The 23,341-nt window shown below is 49.0% G+C and overlaps 2 protein-coding genes and 1 long non-coding RNA gene across 3 annotated transcripts; 1 reads left to right on the forward strand and 2 right to left on the reverse strand.

Moving 5' to 3' along the window:
* Positions 1 to 6,923: 6,923 nt before the first annotated feature.
* LOC118355916 (interferon alpha-inducible protein 27-like protein 2) lies at positions 6,924 to 13,586 on the forward strand. Its single transcript, XM_035725986.1, has 6 exons — positions 6,924 to 7,079; positions 9,279 to 9,423; positions 10,415 to 10,543; positions 12,240 to 12,269; positions 12,713 to 12,874; positions 13,373 to 13,586. The coding sequence occupies exons 2-6, from the start codon at positions 9,339 to 9,341 to the stop codon at positions 13,453 to 13,455; spliced, it is 489 nt and encodes a 162-aa protein (XP_035581879.1). The 5' UTR covers positions 6,924 to 7,079; positions 9,279 to 9,338; the 3' UTR covers positions 13,456 to 13,586.
* LOC118356686 lies at positions 8,246 to 10,408 on the reverse strand. Its single transcript, XR_004819892.1, has 2 exons — positions 9,436 to 10,408; positions 8,246 to 8,818 (listed from the first exon to the last, which is right to left on the reverse strand). It is a non-coding gene; the product is annotated as an uncharacterized LOC118356686 (long non-coding RNA).
* A 3,836-nt stretch (positions 13,587 to 17,422) lies between the features above and the next one.
* LOC113909522 (interferon alpha-inducible protein 27-like protein 2) lies at positions 17,423 to 19,269 on the reverse strand. Its single transcript, XM_027570799.1, has 4 exons — positions 19,116 to 19,269; positions 18,909 to 18,941; positions 18,175 to 18,336; positions 17,423 to 17,673 (listed from the first exon to the last, which is right to left on the reverse strand). Exons 1-4 carry the CDS (start codon positions 19,117 to 19,119, stop codon positions 17,459 to 17,461), a joined length of 414 nt encoding a protein of 137 aa, XP_027426600.1. The 5' UTR covers positions 19,120 to 19,269; the 3' UTR covers positions 17,423 to 17,458.
* Between the last annotated feature and the right edge of the window lie 4,072 nt (positions 19,270 to 23,341).

Genomic DNA, 23,341 nt, shown 5'->3' on the forward strand with positions numbered 1-23,341 from the left:
ACTCTTTTGTAGTCTGTCAAATTATAATTCATACCATCTTCTATCATGTGTCCAAGAAAGCTGGCTACATTATATGGCTCCACTTTATCAGTGTGTGTCATTGTAACAACATCTTAATCCTGGTGAATAAGCAGAAACTTAAAGTCTTGAATAAGAACCATTTGTGATTATATTATAAATGTTGTCTGTGTCCTGAAAGCATGTATATTGTGTTTCATTCTTTTAGAGGGCGCATCTAGTATCATATATCATTCTATATAGAAATTGGTTCCTGTAATGTTACGTTTTAGGTGAATGAAAAAGTAATTTATCCCTTGAAATCTAGAGAAATAGGTTTTGTACCTATTTATGTTAAGTGACCTTAACAGTCACTACTGTTAAGTTTTTCTGATTAGTCCAGATCAGTGGCTGGTTGCTTAAAATGGAAAACTATGTTAAAATTTTTTTTTTAAGATTTTATTTATTTGAGAGAGAGAATATGAGAGAGAGAGAGCACATGAGAGGGGGGAGGGTCAGAGGGAGAAGCAGACTCCCTGCCGAGCAGGGACCCTGATGTGGGACTCGATCCTGGGACTCCAGGATCATGACCTGAGCCGAAGGCAGTCGCTTAACCGACTGAGCCACCCAGGCGCCCGAACTATGTTAAAATTTATAAAGCTTAGGGGCACCTGGCTGGCTCAGTCGGTTAAGCGGCTGCCTTCGGCTCAGGTCATGATCACAGGGTGCAGGGATCAAGCCCCGCATCGGGCTCCGTGCTCGGCGGGAAGCCCGCTTCTCCCTCTGCCTCTCCCCCTGCTTGTGCTCTCTCTCTGAAAAATAAATAAAATCTTTAAAAAAATTGTATAAAGTTTAATATAAACGTCTAGTCATTAAGATCTCTAGGTAATAATATTATCCTGGTGGAACTGGAATTGATTTAAATAATTATACAATTACTATTAATGTTTCTTATGTTTTTATCATGCTTTCCAACCAGATTGCCAGCTTCTGGAGAGCAGGAGCCACGTCTCTGTGATTTTTCCTATTTTCTACAGCACCTGGCACCATGACTTGTTTTTAATAAGCTTTTGCTATAATTTATTAATTGATTTATTTTCTTCCATTGCTTACTGTGCAGGACAGAACTTACAAAAAGCATGGTGCTCCCTGAACTAATAGAACTCTCTAGGGATGAAGGCAGCAGTGTGCGTCTTGCAGCTTTTGAAACTCTGGTTAATCTGCTTGATGTATTTGAGATCTTGCCACGTGCAACGACGTGGATGGAACTAGAGGGTATTATGCTGAGCGAAATAAGTCAATCAGAGAAAGACAATGATCGTATGATCTCACTGATACGAGGAATTTGAGAAACAAGACAGAGGATCATAGGGGAAGGGAGGGAACAATGAAAGAAGACGAAACCAGAGAGGGAGACAAACCATAAGAGACTCTTAATCTCAGGAAACAAACTGAGGGTTGCTGGAGTGGAGGGGGTCGGGGGTATGGGTAACCGGGTGATGGGCATTAAGGAGGGCAGGTGATGTAATGAGCGCCGGGTGTTATATACAACTGATGAATCACTGAACTCTACCTCTGAAACTGATACAGTGTATGTTAATTAGTTGAATTTAAATTAGAAAAATAATGAAAAGCCTCTGTTGCCCACTCAGATGTAAAAATAACTTACACCTGAGTCATCATAATTCACCTAACCCCTTGCCCAGACCTCTGAAGAAGCTCCAAGCACCATGCATTAAAACATAAAAACCATAGAGCACATACATATAAACACAGTAATTTGGTGTTTCTTTACCACCATTTGATAAGGTGCCTCTTTTTCTCAACAGTACCTAATGAACAATTCCCCATGTCAATGAATCTAAATCTATAAATGGGGACAGATCCAAGTTTTAGAGGCCTGAAGCTTACATAATTGGGGAGGGAGAACTCTTTTAAAAATTGTCATTACAATACAACATCCCAGTAGCGCTATAATATCATCCAAAACTGGGGAAGTATGGCAGAGGCAAGTCAGATTGGGAAGAGACAGCAGTTTTAACCAGTTACTCTTAGAATATCCTACCTCTGCAAATAATGAGAATAGTGATGTGAACACATGGCAAGAATCGCTCTCGGGATCTTAGAAAGGGCCAGCGCAGGAAAGGGCCCCCGAGCTCAGGCTTCTTTCACATTGTGGCAAACCTGCCTTTGCCTCCATGATCAGTGGCTGCATAGAATTGTATTATGTGGAGGTACAACATTTTATTGACTTGATTTCCTGTTTCAAACATTTACTGTCATCAGTAACACCACGATAACCATTCATGTGCTGACATTTTTGTGTGCGTGTCTGATTCTTTTCTTAAAAAGAATTCCAAAAAGCAAAATTTCTGAGCCAAATGGAATGGAAGCTTTTACTACACGTTTCCATGTCATTAACCAGAACATCATGCTGTTCACCACCAACCCACGCTGCCGTGTAGGACTAGGGCTAAATTCCTTTCAGTTCTGAGCTCTGTTCTCTTTGCAAGGAGCTCGCCATCAGGTTGGCTCTCCAGGCCTGGGTTTAGGAGGTCAGCTTCAGCTGGCAGATAGTTCTGTCCAGAACCTGAGTCCGCAGTCCCTTGGTTCAGTTCACAATTCCCTGGTTGTTGGGGATTCCTTCCCCAGCTCTAGTGTGCAGTCCCCATTTACTAGTCTGCTGGGTTAGTCCACGCTGAGAATTGCTGGTGGTGTGCCCACCAATTTCTCTTGGCCAGTCACAGTAACATTTCTTGGGTACTGTTGGTGTGCCGAGATGCATATGTGTGTCTTATTTTGTGTAGAGAAAGGCTATTGCTAATGGGGATCTCCAAAGCCAAAAAGCCACAAAGATTGGTGGGCATGGGTCGAGAACCTAAGAGCTATTAGAGCAATCGCCCCCAAACCCAAAGGCTCCTTGTTAGGATAAGTTGGTCATCAAACAGGTTAAATTGAACCACGTCACCCACCAGCCTCAAGAAGATTTCCATGAAGCGAGGTACACTATAAAACACTGCACAACCCCAACCCAGCAGCACATCCCATTTAGGTATTAGTTTGGCCCCGAGAAACCTAAGGGCTTCACCAAAAAGATCCTTAAACTCTGAAGAGTCAAATGTTCCACTTCCCAGCACACCTTTGCAGTCTGCTCTCAGTGCAACAGCTATTGTGAACCCGATGGTGCCATTTCTCTGTCCGCCTCTGCAAGACTTTCCCGTTTTGCTCAGAGACTAAGACCAAGTCCTTGCAATGGCTTATGAGGCCCCACATGGCCTGGCTCCCTGTCAGCTTCTGACTTTAGCTCCTACCTCTCTCTCTCAACCACCTGCTGTAGCCACACTGGCCTCCTCCCTGTTCCTCTCATACCTGGCTCTTTGCCATCTCTGTTCCTTCTACCGGGAAGGACTTCCCCCCATAATTCTGCCTGGCTCATACCTCCACCTCCTTTTGCCTTGGTACTTCTTCAAATAATAGACTGTGTGACTTTACAGTTCTTTATCTGCTTTCATCCCCCCTCCCTCCCTCCTGCTGGCTTGTAAACTGTGAGGACAGGTACTTTGATCTCGTTTGGGTCTTGTGCTGTCTCAGTGCCTGGATCGGTGTCTGGCATGATGGACCAGCCTTCCGTAGAGGCTTTCTGAATAACTGAACGTCGGCCACTGCAAGGATTAATATTATTCTGAAAACCACCTTCTTGTCTTTATTAGAAATCAGTATTTATCCTTTTGTTCTAGAACTTCGATCAGATTTGTTATGAACTGTAGTATGCAGAGTACATCCTGTCCCCAGATTAAATGACAAAGCACTTTATATTAGCTGATGGTGGTGGATACAGTGACCAGATCCTCTCTATGATAACTTGATTTTTCCCTTGACTGGGACCAAAGTCAGGCTGCCGCAAAATGTGCCATGTGGATATATTGACTATTTTAAATAAAAGTTACTTAAGAAACAACCTCTGCAGGGACACTAAGACCCTCCTCTGTACCCCTGAAAGGGTTACTAAACCCGTGATCAAGCTGCTCACCTCAGGACCGTCCAATAAGTTGAGTGACAGGTTGTTGAAGCAAGGCATACAATTTATTTGAGAAAGCCCACTAGCCAAGAAGATGGCGGGCTAATGTCCCAGACAACCGACCATCTTACCACCTCCATGCAGGGGAGGAATTTTAAAGGTGAAAGGAAGGAGAAATCAGCCTCAAAGATTAAGCACATGAGATCAAAGTTTGATTATAATTCTTTTTTTTTTTTTTTTTTTTTTTTTTAAGATTTTATTTATCTATTTGAGAGAGAGAATGAGAGATAGAGAGCACGAGAGGGAAGAGGGTCAGAGGGAGAAGCAGACTCCCAGGCGCCCGAGAAGGAAGAATTTAATCTTGGAATAAAAGTGGAGTATTAGTGAAGTTTTAGTATGTTGTAAAGAAAAAGCTGAGACAGGGTTGTTGATCTCCTTGGTGTCCAGCAGGTGGGGATACAGTCTAAGGCTCTCTGGGACCGCAGTGGAAAATACTGGGCAATAGGTAGCTTCCAGAGTCTTCTGAAGCAAGTCAAATACCTGGATCCATCCCAGGGGGTCCCCTGTCTGCTGTCAGGGCTAGAAGAATTCTCAGCCTCCTCTTCTTTTCACCACCTCAGTAGGTAGAATAATTCACTATTTTTAAATGCCATGCCTCCATATGCCTCCCTCCACATCCTCCCTGATTATAATTCTTGAGAGAAGATTGTAGGCTCTAACTGCGGGGTTATCTGTTCTGCCTTGACCGAGTCCCTGGTTGCGGTCACTGGGTTGTCACCTGCTTTGGGGTTGGTATCAGTTGCATTTTTTAAGTTCCTTATAGAGCTTTAAACAATATCGATTCTTACCTTGGGTACAGTTTAAGCTTTAGATTGTGTTTGAGAGTTACAGGCAGGAATGTTAACGTAGTTTGCTCTGTGTTGTAGGTAAGGGTTTCTTATGTAGAGATTACCTTCCTTTCAAACAATTCAATGCGGAAGAGAAGGGAGGCCTTCAAAGTGGCAATGGTTTTGAGACAGCACAGGGACTGGATTTGGGTCCCCTCGATCCTGACGCCCCGCGTTCCTGGATAGCAGGAACCCTATGCCCCTTGAGCAGCATATCTTGCAGGAATGTGGAAGCAGGATGCCCACCAAAGAGGGGACTCGACTAGGAAGCTGGCGAAGACCCAACCAAACCAGTCTGCACCGAGGTTGACCCCAACGCTGACTTTCCACCAACTTTTTCCCTCATTATAATACTAAAAATCACACCCAAGGGTGGAGATTTAACATGCTCATGAGACACACGATGCATGACAAAGCATGTTCTGTCCAGTGCACTTGCATATGCAACTTCTTGTATCTCTCCCCACTACATGCTTAGATGTCACTCCTTTCCCACCTTGGCCTCTTTAAAAACTTTCCTTGGCCTTTGTTCATCCTGAAGGATCCTTTCTTTCGTGGTGTCTCCTTGTTGCTCGAGCATAAGCCCCAATAAATCCCTTGCCTGGGGCACCTGGGTGACTCAGTGGGTTAAGCGTCTGCCTTCGGCTCCGGTCATGATCCGGTCCAGGGATTGAGTCCCGCTTCGGGCTCCCTGCTCAGCAGGGAGTCTGCTTCTCCCTCTCCCTCTGCTGCTCCCCCTGCTTGTGTTCCTTCTCTTGCTGTCTGTCTCTCTCTCTCTCTGTCAAATAAATAAATGAAATTTTTTTAAAAATAAATAAAATAAAACCCTTGCCTAGAACTTCCATGTCACAAGTACACTATGAAGGCACACACATGAGTGTGTCTTTCCACAATGCCAACTTTATTCAATTACAAAGCAAAGTTAACACAATTATGAAGTAGGTTCAGGGTTCCAAACTCAATGACATTTAACTATGTGGTCACTTTGGCTTCTTAACACGGAACACAAAGCAAAGTATAAGATACAACAAACAAGATAGAACAAGAGGTAAAAAGTTAATGAACAAGGGGCGCCTGGGTGGCTCAGTGGGTTGAGCCTCTGACTCTTGGTTTTGGCTTAGGTCACGATCTCAGGGCTGTGGGATCAAACCCCACATCAAGCCCCACATGGAGCCCTGTGTCGGGCTCCACGCTCAGCTGGGTGTCTGCTTGAGAATTCTTTCTCTGTCTCCCTCTGCCCTTCCCTGCATTTGTCCTCTTGTGCTCCTGTGCTTTCTTGCTCTCAAATAAATGATCTTAAAAAAAAAAAAAAAGAAAAAGAGGGTGTACCCAGTTTGCTACAAATATCCTCCCCTTTTTGGGGCACCTGAGTGGCTCAGTCATTAAGCGTCTGCCTTCGGCTCAGGTCATGATCCCGGGGTCCTGGGTTCGAGCCCCGCATTGGGCTCCCTGCTCGGCGGGAAGTCGGCTTCTCCCTCTCCCACTCCCCCTGCTTGTGTTCCCTCTTTTGCTGTGTCTCTCTCCGTCAAAAAAAAAAAAAAAAAAATTCCTCCCCTTTTCAAGGGATTTAATCAGTCTTGGACCCTGGCAGACTTCTGGCTCTGCTAGTTCTCAGTTCTGGATGTGTCATCAGCCTGTGCTGGTTTTTGGTGACGTCTGGTCTTAAGAGACAACACCCTTGGGGGCTGACATTACTGCTTGACATGAGTGACTCATCTTGCTCTCTACATCCAGTCCACCACCCCCCTGCCCCCACCAGGTCAATTTCTTTTTCTTTTTTAAGGATATTATTTTTTGACAGAGAGAGACATCGCCATAGGGATCACAAGCAGGGGGAGTGGGAGAGGGAAAGCAGGCTTCCCACCGAGCAGGGAGCCCGATGCGGGGCTCGATCCCAAGACCCTGGGATCATGACCTGAGCCGAAGGCAGATGCTTAACCAACTGAGCCACCCAGGCGCCCCACCTGGTCAATTTCTATTACTTGGCCAGCCCCAAAACCCGAGTAAAAATTCTTGTTTCGGTTTCCAGTTTCGGTTTCCAGTTTGCAGTAAACAAAACCTATCTCATTGGCTGTGCTCCAAAGAGGGAGTTGTTATAAATATCCAGAGTCAGATCTTCTGGAAAATAAATCCAAACTCAGACCCTGGAGTCCACTACATAGAAAATTTGCTTCTGGGTAAGACAAGGAGGGGTGGGTGGGCAGAGGCTGCTCTCTCTCTGGTGGGTGGTGGGCTCAGTGCATGCAAGGGAAGCCCATGTGAATCTGCTCCCAGAAGGCTCTTTGTTTTTCATGAGGTCGGTCAGGAGGGAGGGAAGGGAACTCTAGCCCGTACCTGTCCTTTGGCCTTGGGACTCTGGAACGATAAGCCTTGTTCAAGCCTGGGTGGAAGTGGGCTGGGCAGAGGAAAAAGACAAATGTCAGGAGGAACCAAATCGGAGTCATTCCAAGCCCAGGCTTTGGAAGCAGCTGGACTTGGGGCAAATCACTTGCCCCCTCTGTGCCAGAGGGCTTTCCTCATCTATAAAAGGGGGATAGTAATCTCTTTGTTCTCATTCTCTTAAGTGAGGATGATGGGGGATCGTTGAGCCCACCGGTCAAGAAAGAAGTCTTGAGACGTTTTACGGTGCAAAAAGGTGTTTTTATTATAGCACAGGGACAGGACCCATAGGCAGGAAGAGCTGCACTGGGATTGGGAGGAGTGACTGATTATTATATACTTTTTAATTATTGGGGGTTAGGGATAGTGTAAGTCTAAGGAGTTTGGAAGCAAGGCTTTCAGGACCTCGAGGGACTAGCTGCTGTTAAGCTAGGGTTACTTTTAGTCCTAATAAAACAAACATTAAGGCATTGAGGCAGCTATGAATTCCTGGAGTCAGGTCATGCTGCACATTTCAGGTATCGATCAGTGAGCTACAAGCTGTAAGGAGATTTAATTTAAGCTACGTTTTTCTAGCCTTTGTTTCCCTCGCCGGGGGGATGGCATGAGAATAGGAACCCAGAGAAACTTGATAGTGTGTACCTTAAAACATAATTGGTTCTTATTTCCTAATTCTGGTGCCTTTTAAACTGCTCTCTGGAGGGACACCTGGGTGGCTCAGTTGGTTAAGCGTCTGCCTTCGGCTCAGGTCATGATCCCAGGGTCCTGGGACCGAGCCCCGCATCGGGCTCCCTGCTCAGTGGGGAGCCAGCTTCTCCCTCTCCCTCTGCCGCTCCCCCAGCTTGTACTCTCTCTCTCTCTCTCTCTCTCTGCCAAATAAATAAAAATTGTTAAAAAAAATAAACTGCTCTGTGGAAACTTAAGAAAGTCCCAGAAATAGCTAAGAAGTTGGCACTGCGGTTTGGGAGGTGGGAGGAAGGAAGCAGCCCTCCTGGAGAAAGAAGGGCCACTTCCTACCCTACCTTACTCCTTTCCAGGACCCTTTCCAGACCTGCTGCCCTGACAAACTCAGAGCGGTCTCTCTGTCCCCACTGGAACCCCTCAACTTTTTCAAAGTTGTGGGCACCCCACTTCAGGTGTCCCCTCCCCCCATCAAAGCTCCACCCTGTTCAAAAAGAAATAAGCCCACATTGGAGTCATTTGCCCCCCCCCCCCACAGCACACCCAAGGCTTCATCACAATGTCAGCCTCTCCCAGGAAGGTGACCTTTTGTAAGTCCATCTGACATGTCCGGCTCAGCACTAGTGAGGTCATCTGCCATCTGTGTGATACAAGCTGTTTCTCCCTGATGTCCTGGCCTGAAACAATCCTTCCTTTTCTTTTGCTGTTAACGCCTTACCTCACCTTCTCCTTCTTAGGAAAGCCTTCATTTTTGCGTAGCTTCTCAGAGCACCTCTCTGCTTGCTGCATGGACTGCTGCCCCGTAACCAGGGGTCAGGGTGCAGGGCGCAGGAGCACCAGGCTCAGCCACTCGCCGCTGACAAAATCCAAAGGCAGAGAGAGAGAGAGAGAGCGAGCAGGGGTGAAACAAGAAAGGGATTTATTTCAGTGAGGCCAACACGGGGAAGACAGTGGACCAGTGTCCCAAAGGCTGCCTCCAAAGTGCTGAAAATATTGCCAGGTTTACCTAAGGAAAATGTGGGACAAAGTCAATGAGTACTGCAGATGGGTCGTGAAGGTCATTGCCTTGGGTCCTTATTGCTGGGGGGGTGGGGGGGTAGTTTCGGTTCCCACCGTGGGAAGCTTTGCCCCCCCAGGCTCCTGCCTGAGTTAAAAGATAAGCTGTAAGAGGAACCTAATCAATTAGAAAGGAAAACTGAGGTCAAAATGGAGGTGTTGAAGTCCTTTCGGCCCGATACATGCATGATTCGCTGAATAAAGCCAATCAGATCCTCACATTTTCTTGGGTTGAATTTTGTGAACCACCCTCTCCGCAGATTGGACTCCGGTGGGTGCTTGTCACTTTCTGCACTGTGGAATTCTTCCCAGTAGCCACTATGGCGTCTTCCCTGGTTTCTATGGTAATGGGGTCCACGGTAATGGCAGTGAGCCTAGCCAAAGCCATGGAGGTGGTGTCCGCAGGTAAGTGCTCACCGAGGGGCTGGTGGGGAGCGAGGAGGTGGATGGGGAGGGACAGAGTCCATTTCTAGCTTCACCTCCTTGGTTTTCACCGACGTGTCCTGATTTTGACAAAATTCTTCAGTTGGGGCCCATTTTCTTCATTAGTTTGTGTGAGCGCCCTCTCCAGTCTTAGCTATTTATTCTCGCTGTTTATCTTCTCTTTTGTCTCTGTTATAGAACAAGAATTCAACTGAGTACATTTTAAATACCTAACTGGCTTTGTCAGTAGTCAATTCATGAATTTGGCCAGCTTCCCAGTTAGCAAGGAGAGGGGAGCTCCAAAGGGCTACAGAAAATTCAAGTTTTTAAAAGGTAGAGAACAGAAAAAAAGAAATTATTAGGAGAGAAACCATTGTTTTAGGCAAGGTCACCCTCCTAAGGGGAATGGAAGGGGCCCCACGGTAAATTGCCTAGTGCTCTCTGGGAAGTCCCATGTTGACTGGTTAAGGGTTATAGTCCTGGGGGACTGAAACTGCAGTCAGGTTAGCTATTAAGTCTCGGTTTACACTTGGGGCCTTAACGGAAGTGACGCCATTTTGGGCCTGTGGTTTTCTTTTTTAACCCCCCCACCCCCCCAGGCCGCAATAACTCCCGCCGTCAAGGTCAACCTTTCTGATATGCTTAATGGGTATCTGTTTTTCATATGTATTTTTGCAAAATGGGTGTTGGCTTTCTGTTTGCACGTGTTTTAATTTATGTATAGAATAGTGTGCTGCCGACCTCATTGTATTGCTTTTTCCACCATGAGAACTATGTTTATGAAATTGTCAGGGTCACTAGGTGAGTATTTAGTACTAGCTTCCAATTGTTGCAAACACTGCCACTTAGCTGTCGCTCTCCTGGTGCAGACACCCAGGGCCCTCCCTCCTTCCCCAGCACAAACAGCAGCATAGTATGGAATGGGGAGGACGGGTCCTCCAACCCTGTGCACTCACCCTCTCTTCTTTCTCAGGACTCACCCTGTCATCCACAGCCGCTCTGAGCCAGGCCACAGCTTCCCTGGGATCCCTGCTGGGGACGCTGAAAGCCTCCAGCCTGCTGGGATCCCCTGTGGTGAACTTGACTGTTTCCAAGGTTGGAGGTAACTGGCCCTGGGTACTCCAATACGTGCAAGCGTGACAAGGAAGTCAGGGCCTGGGCTGCAGCCCGCAGTCCTTCCTGTTTACCAGAAATACAAGGATTCCTGAGCTTATGATAAGCAATCCTTAAAATAATCCGGATAGCCAGATTTTATCCAATGCTCTGTCGTACTAGTCACTATGCTTAGCACTTGACATTTATCGGTTGCCTTAATCCCATAACAACCCCGGAAGAAGGAGGGACCTTAGGGCCTTGGGCAGGGAGGTGGGATTTCTCCCAAGCCTGGGACCGGAAGTAGAACTAAAATGCAGAGAACCTGGTGTAGGGAGGAGGCCTCAGGGCAGGGCAGGTTCTGAATAGCCCAGAAAGACCAGACCACCCTCCCATGGATGACACCTGGGGAAGCCCCACAGCAGGCTAGCCACTGAACAGCATCCCTTTCCCATGAGCCTTCTGTGCACATCGGGACGCAGATAGGCCAAGCTGCCGGCCAGCCTGGTGTCACCTTTCCTGCCAAACCATAATGTCCAGCAGCAGCCAATACCTTCTAACCGGGCTCTTGATTCTTGAGTCTCTGACTCCAGCACCCTACCCAGGTGGCCCCTCTGGTCACTCAGGGTTTGGCTTTCACCTTTTAACTTCCTTTCCTATCACCCCAAGGCTCTCTTCCTGGGGAGCTGGCAGAGTTCATTCCTGCACTCTTTTGCAGGCCTGGCGCCTATGGCTCCAGCGGACCAAGACCTGTGCCTGCCTCCTAGGGACCCACCGGGTTGGAGAGCCAGGCCCATGAACACCTAAAGGGTCTCAGCGCCTTGGCGCACTGAGGGGCTGCAGCCACAGGGGGGCGATGCTGAGTTCTGATTGGACGCCTCTGGGGCAGCTTCCCAGAGGAGGGGGCAACAGGTCTGACCTTGACTCATCTCAAGTACTGTTCAGGTGTTCAACAGTGCTTGCCCTGACTTGCCAGGCAGTGCGAAATGAAGCACATCTCTCTCCATGAAGGCTTATGGCAGTCTGAAAAGATTTGCCGGACAGTAGGAGAAAGTTATATAATCTCCCACTGAGAGAACATTGACCCTGAACAGATATCATTGTTCAGAGAGCGTGGCATCCCGTTCCTTCGCCTCGACCAACACCACCAAGCCCTAACCCACTCTGCCAAGTATCCCTCGTTTACCCAGGAAGGGATGCAGGGCAGCATGCCTGTTTTGCCACATCTGTAGGGGTGTGTTTGTTTTTGTTTTGTTTTGTTTATTTTAAACAAATCAGGTTTGGATGGCAGAGAGAAAGAGAAAGATTCATTTCTGCTCTCCCCACAAACAGCCCCCCATCGACCAATCCACAGACAGATTGAAAAAAACAAAGCAAACACTCTATGTGATAACTGGGTTTTCTGGAACGAGGACCTCAAACCCTGTCTCCAGATAACTCCAGGTTAAAAAAGCATGCAAATCCATGTGGGACAATCATTCAAGTCTGGAATCAGCCTCCCTAGCAATCCTTGCCAAGCTCAGGGCTGCAGGGTCCCCTTTCCCAGAAATCCCCCATGTCTGAATGAAGCAGGGAGGCCTCAGGTGAGGTCATTTCTTCCCGTCTCTCAACGTGGGCAGCGCCCTCCCCCTGGGTGGGCTGTAGGTTCAGGGAGCCAGGGAGAGGGCAGTGTGGATCCACTCACAGAATGTTCTTTTGGTTTCTAGCCCAGGCTGCAGCAGCTGTGATAGGAGGAGGTGAGTCTCTGCAGGGAAGGGGTCCAAGTCCTTATCTGCCCCCCCCCAAGCCTGGGAGCAACCGTTCTTGTCCAGGCCTTGCGCAGATGGTGGGGAGGAGGTGAATCATGGAGATGGTCAGGAAGCCAGGAACAGGAAACAAGAAGCAAGGAGCTTGGACCCACGGGTGTCATGGAAACTGTACAGTGGAGGCAGTCCCAGCAGGGGCCCCATCTCCTCTCACAGGGGACATTCACTGTGTGACCTTGGGTGTGTCTTTGAACTCTTCCAAGCTCTTGTTTCCTCTCTGAGAAATGGGCCATGTCCACAGTCTCTTCTGAGCTCAGAGTTCACCCCCTTGCCTGCCCCCCACCCTGGCTGAAGCCCCCTGAGCCTGATTGAGTTGTGGGGGGGGGGGTCCCTTCCCCTGAGCCCTCCTCTTAACCCAACTCCTCCTCCCACAGCCCTGTCCGTGGCTGCTGTGCCCCTTGTGCTGGGGGCAGTGGGCTTCACCGGGGCCGGAATCACTGCCTCCTCGCTAGCGGCCAAGATGATGTCCGCGGCTGCCATCGCCAATGGGGGCGGGGTCGCCGCCGGCAGCCTGGTGGCCACGCTGCAGTCCGTGGGTAAGCGTCCCCGGCGGGGCTTGCTGTGCAGTGTGAGGAGGACAAGAGCCTCAGGACCCGGCCCAGATCTTAGCCTCACCCACCCTCAGTCTCTGTCCCTAAGTGTCACCCTCCAGGTTTTCTCTGGGAGGTGCAGGAGGGAAGGACGGAACCCTGGCCCGGGGCGTGCAGGCTTCAGGCTGGCTACCCGCAGCGGCTTGGCTGGGTGCCTCAGGGATGTCCGCCCCACCTGGGCTCAGCCTTCTTCCCTGGAGAGTGACCGCTCCCGGTTCTGGCTTTCTCCACTGGAGCGCATGCCCCAGGGCTGCAGGCCCCTGTCCTCCCAACGCAGAGATCCTGAGGGCTTTGGGCAACAGGAGGGTGCTGACTGGGGTTCCAGGGCCTCGAACCCTCCCGAGGGGCCCTGGCATCTTTGACCTCACGGTTTTGTCCCACGGAGCTGGCCCAGTTCTGCAGCTCTGAAAAGCTCGGCTCCTTCCCACTCTGCTTCTCCCCCAGGAGCCGCTGGACTCTCACTGTCATCCAAAATCGTCCTGGGCTCCGCGGGGACAGCGCTCGTGTCCCGCATGGTGGGCCTGTAATAGTTTCCAGCCTCTCCGCCTGCAGAGAAGAACCCTGCCGCCCCCGGCCGGCCCGATGCAGGGAGGGACCAACCCTGGGTGACAACTGTACCCTGAGGAAAATAAGGAATAAAAATTGTTGTTGCAGCCCCTCCTGAATCCCTTCCTTTCTGCTTGAAGTCAGAGGGTCGGGTCCCTCCTCTTTCCCAGTCTTGTGGTCAGAGTGACATGGCGTAGGGGTGCAGTCGGCTGGGATGGGCCAAAATGTGCAGACCGGTGGCTGCCCCTGCCCAGCTTGTGACTGTGTGTGACTTAGGGCAGGCCACCTCCTCTCTGGCCTTCATTTGTCCCTCTCAGCGTGGGGAGTTGGTCTAAATGACCTCAAAGATCTCAGCCAGGGTGGGTGTTTGGCTCAGTTCCTGGGCAGTCAGGAACCGTGTGGGGCTCCCGGGCCGGCGGGCGAGGGCATCCCTCCAAGCTGCAGGTCTAATGGCTCTGTCCTAAGTGGCCTGACTCAGAAGCCCCAGGCCCCATGAGTCACTGTTCCATCCTCAAGTTAAAGTCCACTGTCCAGCCCTTGCTGTTGTCCTCAGCAGCTAGAAGGGAAATCTAGTTTGCCGGGGGCTCCGACCTTTCTAATTCAGGGCCCTAGTCCCTAAATGTCCTCCTCCCAGAACAAGATCTTAGAGAAACTTCTCTTCACTCGGATGGCTTCCAACTCGGAGCATCAGAAATTTGGCTTATGTACCGATTTGCTCCTCCTTTCCACAACTCTTGGAGCACATGCTGTGGGTCAGGCCTGGCCAGGTGCTGGGGAACTTGCTGGGGAACTTGGACTTTTCCTAGACAGCTGAGAGAATCTGCTGGGGGCATGGACCAACAGGTAGACAGCGATGCTGTGCTCTGGTAAGTGCCATGCCAGAGACCAGCCCAGGGCTCCGGGGCCCAGCAGAAGGCACAGAAAGTCTTAGTCTGCTATAAGAAAAAGCCTATAAACTGGGTGGTTTATAAGTAACAGAAATGTATTTCTCACAGTTCCGGAAGCTGGGAAGTCAGAGATCAAGGCACTGGCAGCCCCAGGTTGCTGGTGAGAAGGTGTTTCTTCGAGGGCCCCTTTTTGCTGTGCCCTCACGTCACGGAAGGGCAAGAGCTCCCTCTGGCCTCCTTTGGAAGGGTACTAATCCCACCCAGGAAGGCTCCACCCTCATGATCTCAGCATCTCCCGAAGGTCCCACCTCCTGATACCATCATCTTGGGAGTTAGGACTGTACCCTGAATTTTGGGGTACACAAACATTCATACCATAGCAGGCATGTTGGGGAAGAGAAGTTTGGGTGCTATCCTGAGGGTTGTGGAGAGACAAGGGTTTCCAACCTGATATCGACCCAATGGCAGACCTGCATCCCTGCACGCTCTGTCCTAGGTGCTGTCAGCAACCTGACAAGATCTTGGTTTCCAACAACAACCAAACGTAGGAGTGTGGAGCTATGGACATTGAAAAAAGTTAAGCGACTCATCCATGTCCGCCAGTGGTGTCTTGTTGGGTCACTGAAGCATGGTTGCTACCTAGCCATAGGAATCACCCCTTAGGGTAGTAATTCAATATTTGGTTCTTTTTCTTTCTTTTCTTTCTTTGATGCCTCGGAGAATCTGATAAGGGCTGTGAAGCCTCTCCCCACCAAAACACACACATTCCCAAAATAATGCCTCCAACTTCAAGGCCTTCATTAGAACTTCTGAAGGCCTCCTTGGGGTTGAAGGTCAATGCCCCTGCTTTAACTGGAGGTCCAGGTCTCCACCAGGGCACATGGGTCTGCCCTGGATCTGGAAGGTTGGACAGGTTGGCTCACTCCCTGCCGAGGCCCAGCAGACCACTAAGCAAGACCCATTGTTCTGGGCTCTGTGCCCTGACCTCCTTCGCTCCACTCCCAGGTCCCAGGGGGCCTGTTTTATGCTGACCTCCTTCTTCCCCTTTGGCTGTCAGGTTTGGCCTCTGGAGTAGGTGGATGTCTTTCTTTCTTTTTTTTTTTTAATTTCTTATTGGTATGTTAATCACCATACATTACATCATTAGTTTTTGATGTAGTGTTCCATGAGCCATTGTGCATAACACCCAGTGCTCCACGCAGATCATGCCTTCTTTAATACCCATCACCAGGCTAACCCATCGCCCCACCCCCTCCCCTTGGAGTAGGTGGATTTCTAAGCATGGTGCCCAGTGACCCTCAGTCTCACATACTGTCCCGCCCTTAGGGTGTGGTGGGTCCTGTGAACGTGATAAGATACCACTTCCATAATTATGTTCAGTTATATAACGGAGATAATGCGGGTGTGTCAAAGCTCAGCTCATCCTATGAGCCCTTTAAAGGCAGAGAATGTTCTCTGCTCAACACAGAGAAGGGATCAGAGGATTTGAAGTGGGAGGGGGATTTGAAGATTCTTACCATGGGCTCCGAATGCGAGCCCCATCTGGCTGAACAGTTGATTTTGGTCTTGTAAAACCCTAAGCAGACAACTCGGTGAAGCCTGCCTGGACTTCTGCTCTACACTATAACATAAGAAATTTGCCCTGATTTTTGGCTAGGTGCATGCTCCCCACGGAAGGACTGCATTTCCAGTATATCCAGACTGGGTTCTGGCCAGTGGAAGATGAACAGAATGAAGGATGCCATTCGCTGGGCATGCAGTTAAAGGGAGCAGGTGGGCCCGCCTTTCCCCCTGGTCTCCTTCCCATGAGTTCGTCTACAGGCAGGGGAATGACCATCTTGAACCTGCAGATGAGAGCAGCACATTAAGGAAGGCAGAACAAGGGGGCGCCTGGGTGGTTCAGATGGTTAAGGGTCTGCCTTCAGTTCAGGTCATGATCCCAGGGTCCTGGGATCGAGTCCCATATCGGGCTCCCTGCTCAGTGGGGAGCCTGCTTCTCCCTCTCCCTCTACTGTTCCCCCTGCTTGTGCTCTCTCACTTTCTCTGTCAAATAAATAAATAAAATCTTAAAAAAAAAAAAAAAAAGAAAGGCAGAACAAGACGTTGGCAGCCTGGGTCTCCGGGAGCCGAGCCACCCCTACCCCACCCTCCCACCCCCAGCTGAGACTCATCTGACTGACTAACGGAAAGAAACTTCTCTTGTTTAAGCCAAGAGGGTCTCTTTCACAGCAAGCTGACATAGTCTAATGAACACAGTAGGGGATCTTCATGTCGAGCAACAGAGGAATCGGTCCGACAGAGGGTTGCCTTTACCTGTGCTGTCCTCTTCCAGACATCACTACAATAATAGTAACGGACTAAAGAGGCTTAGCACCACTTGGGCAAAGAGAAGGCGAGAGATGACAGGAACACGACTTTGGGAGGCAGAAGTCACATGGACACATGGTTTCACTGAGCAGTCCCAGGAGAGCTGAATCTTAAGTTGTCAGTGGAGAAGGGGAGAAAGAGACAGCTCTCCTCCGGAGGACCCCAAGGGCCCCACTCCTGGAGGGAGGCATTGGGGTGGACCAGCACAAGTCTGTTGGATATCTGTTTAAGAACGAGGCAGATCCCGGGGGTCCCCTCCAGCAGACAACTGGCACTTTATTTTTGGAAGGTTTGGGTCTCTGGGACAAGGGGCACCTGATGCAGCTGAGAGCGGGAGCTTCGTACTAAAAAATGAAGAGTTCCCATCCAAGTGTAGAGACCCCCGTTCTTCGCCGATAGGCGCCCAGAGCGCGGCAGCCAGGTTACAACACCCAGAACAAAGGGAGGAGGCTTCTTCTCAGGAATCTTACCTGCCCAAGAAAAGAAATGTTCCCATTCTGACACCTGGGGGCAGGGGTGCTCATCGAAAGGCTCAGCCAGGGGCGCCTGGGTGGCTCACTCAGTTAAGCAGTTGACTCTTGATCTCAGGGTTGTGAGATCAAGGCTTAAGATTTGCTCTTTGCCTCTCCCCCACCTCTAAGAAAATAAATAAATAAATAAATAAATAAATAAATAAATAAGGCTCAGCCAGATCCCAGTACAGTCAGGGAGGTGTGTCTGCACATGATCTTTATTTCTCATGCTTCTCTGACCCCACTGGGGGTTTTGGAGGTTCAACTTGGGATTCTTTTTCTTCTGGCTCATTTTCTTCTGGCTCTTTCTCTTCAGCCTCGGCTTCTTCTGGGGGAGAGGGAGGTGCCTTTTTTGAACGTCCAAACCAGCCTCCGAAAGCTGACCCAACAGAGCCCAGGAGGATTTTGGATGACGTGGAGAGTCCAGCTGCCCCTGAGGAAGAGACAGAGGGTGAGCATGGGCACATGCAGTGGCCAGTGGCCCCCACCCCCCTGGAGGTCTGAGGCCCGGGAACCTGGATCCCTCCTCTAGGTTCTGAAACCCCCAGGGCTCCACTTTGGGCAGAAGACGCTGGATGAAGTGAGAGACAGAGGACAGTCAGCCACAGACCCTGATTGTGACAGGTCCCCTCACCTTACCCAGGAGGCCACTGAGGCCCAGAGGGGAAGGGACCCTCCTAGGCCACCCAGGTGTCAGATCTGGGCGGGGCTGTACCCGGAGCCCTGGGCTCCTTCCCTTCTTCTCCCTCCCAGAGCTCCCTTAGCCCTCCACTCCTACCAGACCTCACTCAGAAGGAGCCAGAAAGAGGGCAGTCAGGGAGAGTCAAAGGACCGGGAATGCGGAGGGAGAGGACAGCCTGTCCCTCAGGCTTAGCCTCTGCTCCCCTTCCCCCGCTCCTCTCCCGCCCCTCCCCCCACCTGTCCCCCAACAAACCCACGGACTGCAGCGTGGCCACCAGGCTGCCGGCGGGGACCCCGCCCCCGTTGGCGATGGCAGTCGCGGACATCATCTTGGCCGCTATTGAAGAGGCGGTGATTCCGGCCCCGGTGAAGCCCGCGGCGCTCAGCACGACGGGCACGGCCGCCACGACCGCTACTGCGGGGAAGAGGAGCTGGGTTGCCGCGTGGGCCCAGGGCAAGGGACCGCTCCGGAGCCCCTTGGCAGTTTCGGGGGCCTGTCTGCGCTGAGCATGCGGGAGACCGCTCGGAGGGGGTCCCAAGGCAAAGAAAAAAGTGGGGGATGTGGAGCCAGGTGGGGGCGAAGGTGTCACAGGAGGCCCAGGCAGGCCCCGTTTGGGTCTCTAGCTTGCTGCGCGACCCCGGGGACGTCACTGCCCCTCACTGGGCCTCTTTGTGTGTGTGTGTGTGTGTGTGTGTGTAAATGTGGGGTGCGAGATACACCATTGCAGTTTCCAGTAGTCACCCCACCCCCGACCCCGGTCAAAGGAAATCTCTACATGCTCCGTATACGGAAGGACTAGGGGAGCAGCCAGGTCCCGATCAGGTGTCCTCTTAAGGGCGAGTACTGTGAGCGGGGGGGCTCTCCGGTCCTAAGGTTCACCCGGGCAGTCCCGGGAGCGGAGGGGTGGCGGGTCGCCCTCCCAGCTGGAGCAGCGCCACATCTCCGAAGTGCCCTCCCTGGCGACGGAGAGGATCCGGGCAACTCACCTCCTCCCAAGACAGCACCCGCCACCATCCCTTCTGCGGAGCCGAAAAGGGGAGAGAGACAGAGAATGAGTCAACTAGTTAGTAAGTGGAGGGAGTGAGGGAAAGAAGCGACCTCTCTGGCCCGCCCTGGGTTGGGGACCGGGAAGCCTACGAGCCAATCCCCCCCCCCCCCCCCCCCCCCCGCCGCCCAAACGAAGCTAGACTCACTCATCACGGAAACTTCTTCCTCCTCCCAGCTCAGCTCAGGAAATGTCGAAGCTCCACGGGGTGTTATATCCTGGGCGAATCAATGGAGACACCGCCCGCCGCGGGGCTGGCCCTTCCCTGCTTCTCAGCCCAAGCAAAACCGGGGACCGTCCTGCCACCCCGCCCTCCACCCCGCCCGCACCCCTCCACCCACCTCTCCTTGTCTGGGCTGGTCTGTCCCTCCAGCTCCCGACCCCACCCCTCTGCGGGCTCTCGGGCCCAGTGGTGATTTCCCTCTTGCTTGGTGGCTCCACCAAAATGAAAGAGAAAGGAGCCCTAGAGCATCTGAACCACAGAATTGTTTCCAACAAAAAAACAAAATGTGAAGAAAAAAACCAAAACAGATGACTGCTGAACAACATGGTTTTGAACTCCGTGGGTCCACGGAGTTTTTTTAAATAGTATAGCACTGTAAATATATTTTCTCTTCTAATGATTTTTTTAACAGCACTTTCTTTTCTCCAGCTTACTTTACTGTAAGAATACAGTGTATATATAATACATATAACACAAAATATGTGTGAATCGACTGTTTATGTGATTGGTAAGGCTTCTTCTGGTCAACAGGAGGCTAGTTTTGGGGGAGTCAAAAGTTGTAGGCAGATTTTCCACTGCGCAGGGGTTGGTACCCCTAACCACGCCCCCCCCAACGTTCAAGGGTCAACCACATTTAATTTCGTTTCCAGAGGGAGATACTGATACATTTTGGAGTATTTCCTTCCAGTCTACCTCACCACGGCCACCCCATTTCTGTCACTCTCTGAAGATGTAACCCCCTACCAAGTTCCAATCACATTGTGCACACTACCTTGCAAATACCTCATTTAACTGGTCATTTAAATTTCCCCAGGCTGCTTAATATTCTTCAACATTCTCTTTAAAGTCAAGTTTATTGAGATATAATTCACACATGGTAAAACTCAACCTTTCAGCATACACATCTGTCAGTTTGGACAAATTTTACAGTCGTGGAACCACCAGCTCAGACATGGGACATTTTCAACACCATATCCCAGCCCCCCGCCCCCTCCCACCAGCCCCAGATTCTTGCAGGCTCCTTTGTAGTCGGTCTTCGCAGACCTCAGGCCCTGGCACCCGCTCATCTGGTTTCCATCCTACACATTTGCCTTTTCCAGAACTTGAATGTGTTTTGTACTTGTCATCAAATGGCTGTCCTTCGTATCAGCTCCCCTTTTAAGGGTTTAAATTCTTTCTAATTTTTGTTCTCAGAAATTATCCTGGCTTGAAGTGCTTAGGTCACCATGCACAAATATTTTCTGATAATATGTTCCTAGAGGTGGAGTTGTTGGGTCAGAAACTATGCATTTCTTATGGCATTGATATTTATTGTTAGGTGCTTTCCAAAAATATTATATCTGTCTATACATCCCTCAAAAGTATGTAGGAAGATCTATTTTTTCCTACTCCTCACCAATGGTTAACTTTGTCATAAAAAAAGAAAAAAAAATCTTTGCTGATGAAAGGAGAAAAAGGGTGACTTATTTTAATTTATATTTCTTTTACCACTAATGAGGTGTGAAAATAAAAGGAAACGTCACTAAAATGGAGTGGGGAGGCCAGGAGGGGGAGCTCTCCCACCACCATTCCTCAGTTGCAAACCCCCAACAAGAGACCTACTTTCCAAGTGGACACTGCTTTAGCTACTACTTTGCCTCTCCTGGAGAAGGAAGACTTTTTCACCCCCTCTGGCAATAGCCCAGCCAATGAGAGACTGTCATAACTCAGCCAATGAAGAGCCACTGTACTTTGAACTCCCAGTTTACTTCAGTGGACTTTTTATTTCTATAACAGCCCTCCCAATTTCCGGTTCCCTCTGTAAGAGAGCTTGCTTCCCCTTTGTTCTCCAGATTTGCCTATGCTTTCTCCAAAGTTCTGTGTTGTGGATTGTCATTTTCTGCCATTTCTGAATAAGCCAATTTTTGCTGGTAAAATATCTGGCAGTTTATTTTTAAAGTTAACAGAGGCTAATTATTTGGGGGTTTATTAGTCTTATGCGATCCTTATGTTGTGAATTATCTTCCCACATTCTGGATTTTTTTTTCCATTGAGGTTTTTTTTTTCCTTATAGATATATAGGAATAATATATTAACTCTCTTAATCCATTCTCACAGATGTTGCAGAATTTTGTGTCCAGTTCATCCCTTTTTTTGACACAAAAACTGTTTTTAAAAATGATTTTATTTATTTACTTGAGACAGAGCAAGACAGCACAGGCAGGGGGAGCGGCAGGCAGAGGGAAAGGGAGAAGCAGACTCCCCACTGAGCAGCAGGAAGCCTGATTGGGGCTCTACCCCAGGACCCTTGGGATCATGACCTGAGCCGAAGGCAGATGCTTAACCAACTGAGCCACCCAGGCAGCCTGACACAAGAACTTTTTAATACTCATATAAATTTGCCAATATTTTATTTTTTTGTCTTTGTGTTCCTGTAAAGGTTGTTCCCATCGGCTATCAGATACATCACCTGCATTTTTTTTAAGTTTTTCTGGGGTTTCACTTTTTAAGATTTAACTCTTTAGGGGCACCTAGCTGGCTCACCCAGTTAAAGTGACTGACTTTTTGTTTCAGCTCAGGTCGTGATCTCAGAGTCATGAAATTGAGTCCATGTCAGACTGTGCTTACAGCAGAGTCCGCTTGGGACTCTCTCTCCCTCTCTTTCTGCCCCTCCCCACTGCTTCTCTCTCTTGCTTTCAAATAAATAAATAAATCTTTAAAAAAAATGAAATTAACTTTTTAATCAGTCTAGAATCCAGTTTGGTACCTATAGGGTGCTTTGCATACCTATATATGTCTTAGTTATTCCAACATCATTTATTAAATCATCTTTCTTTTCCTCTTTGATTTGAAATTCTATCTTTATATTCAAAATGCACATACTGACATATATACCAGTATAAGCGTTTTGGAGTTTCTCTTCTTTGCTAATGAACTCTGTCTTTTGGCAACACGATCATACTGTTTTAATGTTTATATATTTATATTTGATTTAATATCTGCTCATTTTGATTTAGGTTTTAAAAAATATTCTGGCTCTTCCTATAATTCTTCAGATGAACCTTAAAAATATTTTTTTCAATTTCCAAAAAAATCTTTCCTATTGATTGAAACTGAGCTAAGTGTTTAAATAAATATTCAGGGAGAAAAGCTTTACAGAAACTCCTCTTTACATCCAGGAACATGATAAGTCTTTTCACTTATTCAAGTTTTTTAAAAAATATTCCCTAATAAAATTTTGTAGTGGTTTTTATATAAGGACTAGATATTTCTTTTTTTTTTTTTAAGATTTTATTTATTTATTTGAGAGAGAGAGAATGAGAGATAGAGAGCACGAGAGGGAAGAGGGTCAGAGGGAGAAGCAGACTCCCCGCTGAGCAGGGAGCCCGACGTGGGACTCGATCCCGGGACCCCAGGATCATGACCTGAGCCGAAGGCAGTCGCTTAACCAACTGAGCCACCCAGGCACCCAGGACTAGATATTTCTAAATAAGCTTTATTTATTTTTTTAAAAGATTTTATTTATTTATTTGACAGAGAGAGAGAGAGAACACAGCAGGGGGAGCAGCAGACTCCCTGCTGAGCAGGGAACTCAGCTCGGCTCAGGGCTCGATCCCAGAACCCTGGGATCGTGACCTGGGCCAAAGGCAGCCACTTAACCAACTGAGCCACCCAGGCACCCCAAAATAAGCTTTATTTTTAAAGGAAGTTTTAGATTTACAGAAAATTTGCAGAGATAGTACAGAGAGTTCAAACATACCCCACACTCAGTGTCCCCGTCATTGATAACTTATATTAGTAGGGTACCTTTGTTAGAATTAATGAGCCTGTGTTGGTATATTATTGTGAATTAAAGTCCCTACTTTATTCAAACTTCCTTAGTCTTAACCTAATGTTGTTATGTTCCAGGATCCCATCCGGCTCTTCTTGGCTGTGACAGTTTCTCAGACTTTACTTTTTTTTTTTTTTTTTGATGACCGATGTGGGGCTCAATCCCAGGACCCTGGGACCATGACCTGAGCCGAAGGCAGACGCTTAACCAAGTTTTGAGGAGTACCAGTCAGGTGTTTTGGAGAATGTTCCTTCGCTAGGATTTGTGTGAATTTTCCCCCTTGTGATCAGATTAGAGTTAGCGGTTTGGGGGAGGAAGACCACAGAGGTGAAGCGCCATC

This window comes from Zalophus californianus, unplaced genomic scaffold (assembly GCF_009762305.2).
Source record: "Zalophus californianus isolate mZalCal1 unplaced genomic scaffold, mZalCal1.pri.v2 scaffold_34_ctg1, whole genome shotgun sequence".
Taxonomy (NCBI): Eukaryota; Metazoa; Chordata; class Mammalia; order Carnivora; family Otariidae; genus Zalophus; species Zalophus californianus.

Coding starts and splice junctions, on each gene's coding strand:
- LOC118355916 (XM_035725986.1), top strand. CDS start 9,339: ATGGCGTCTTCCCTGGTTTCTATGGTAATGGGGTCCACGGTAATGGCA. Junction 9,424..10,414: donor CATGGAGGTGGTGTCCGCAG/GTAAGTGCTCAC, acceptor CTTCTTTCTCAG/GACTCACCCTGTCATCCACA. Junction 12,270..12,712: donor AGCAGCTGTGATAGGAGGAG/GTGAGTCTCTGC, acceptor CTCCTCCCACAG/CCCTGTCCGTGGCTGCTGTG.
- LOC113909522 (XM_027570799.1), bottom strand. Junction 18,337..18,908: donor GGGTGCTGTCTTGGGAGGAG/GTGAGTTGCCCG, acceptor TCTTCCCCGCAG/TAGCGGTCGTGGCGGCCGTG. Junction 17,674..18,174: donor GGCCACGCTGCAGTCCGTGG/GTTTGTTGGGGG, acceptor TCTCTTCCTCAG/GGGCAGCTGGACTCTCCACG.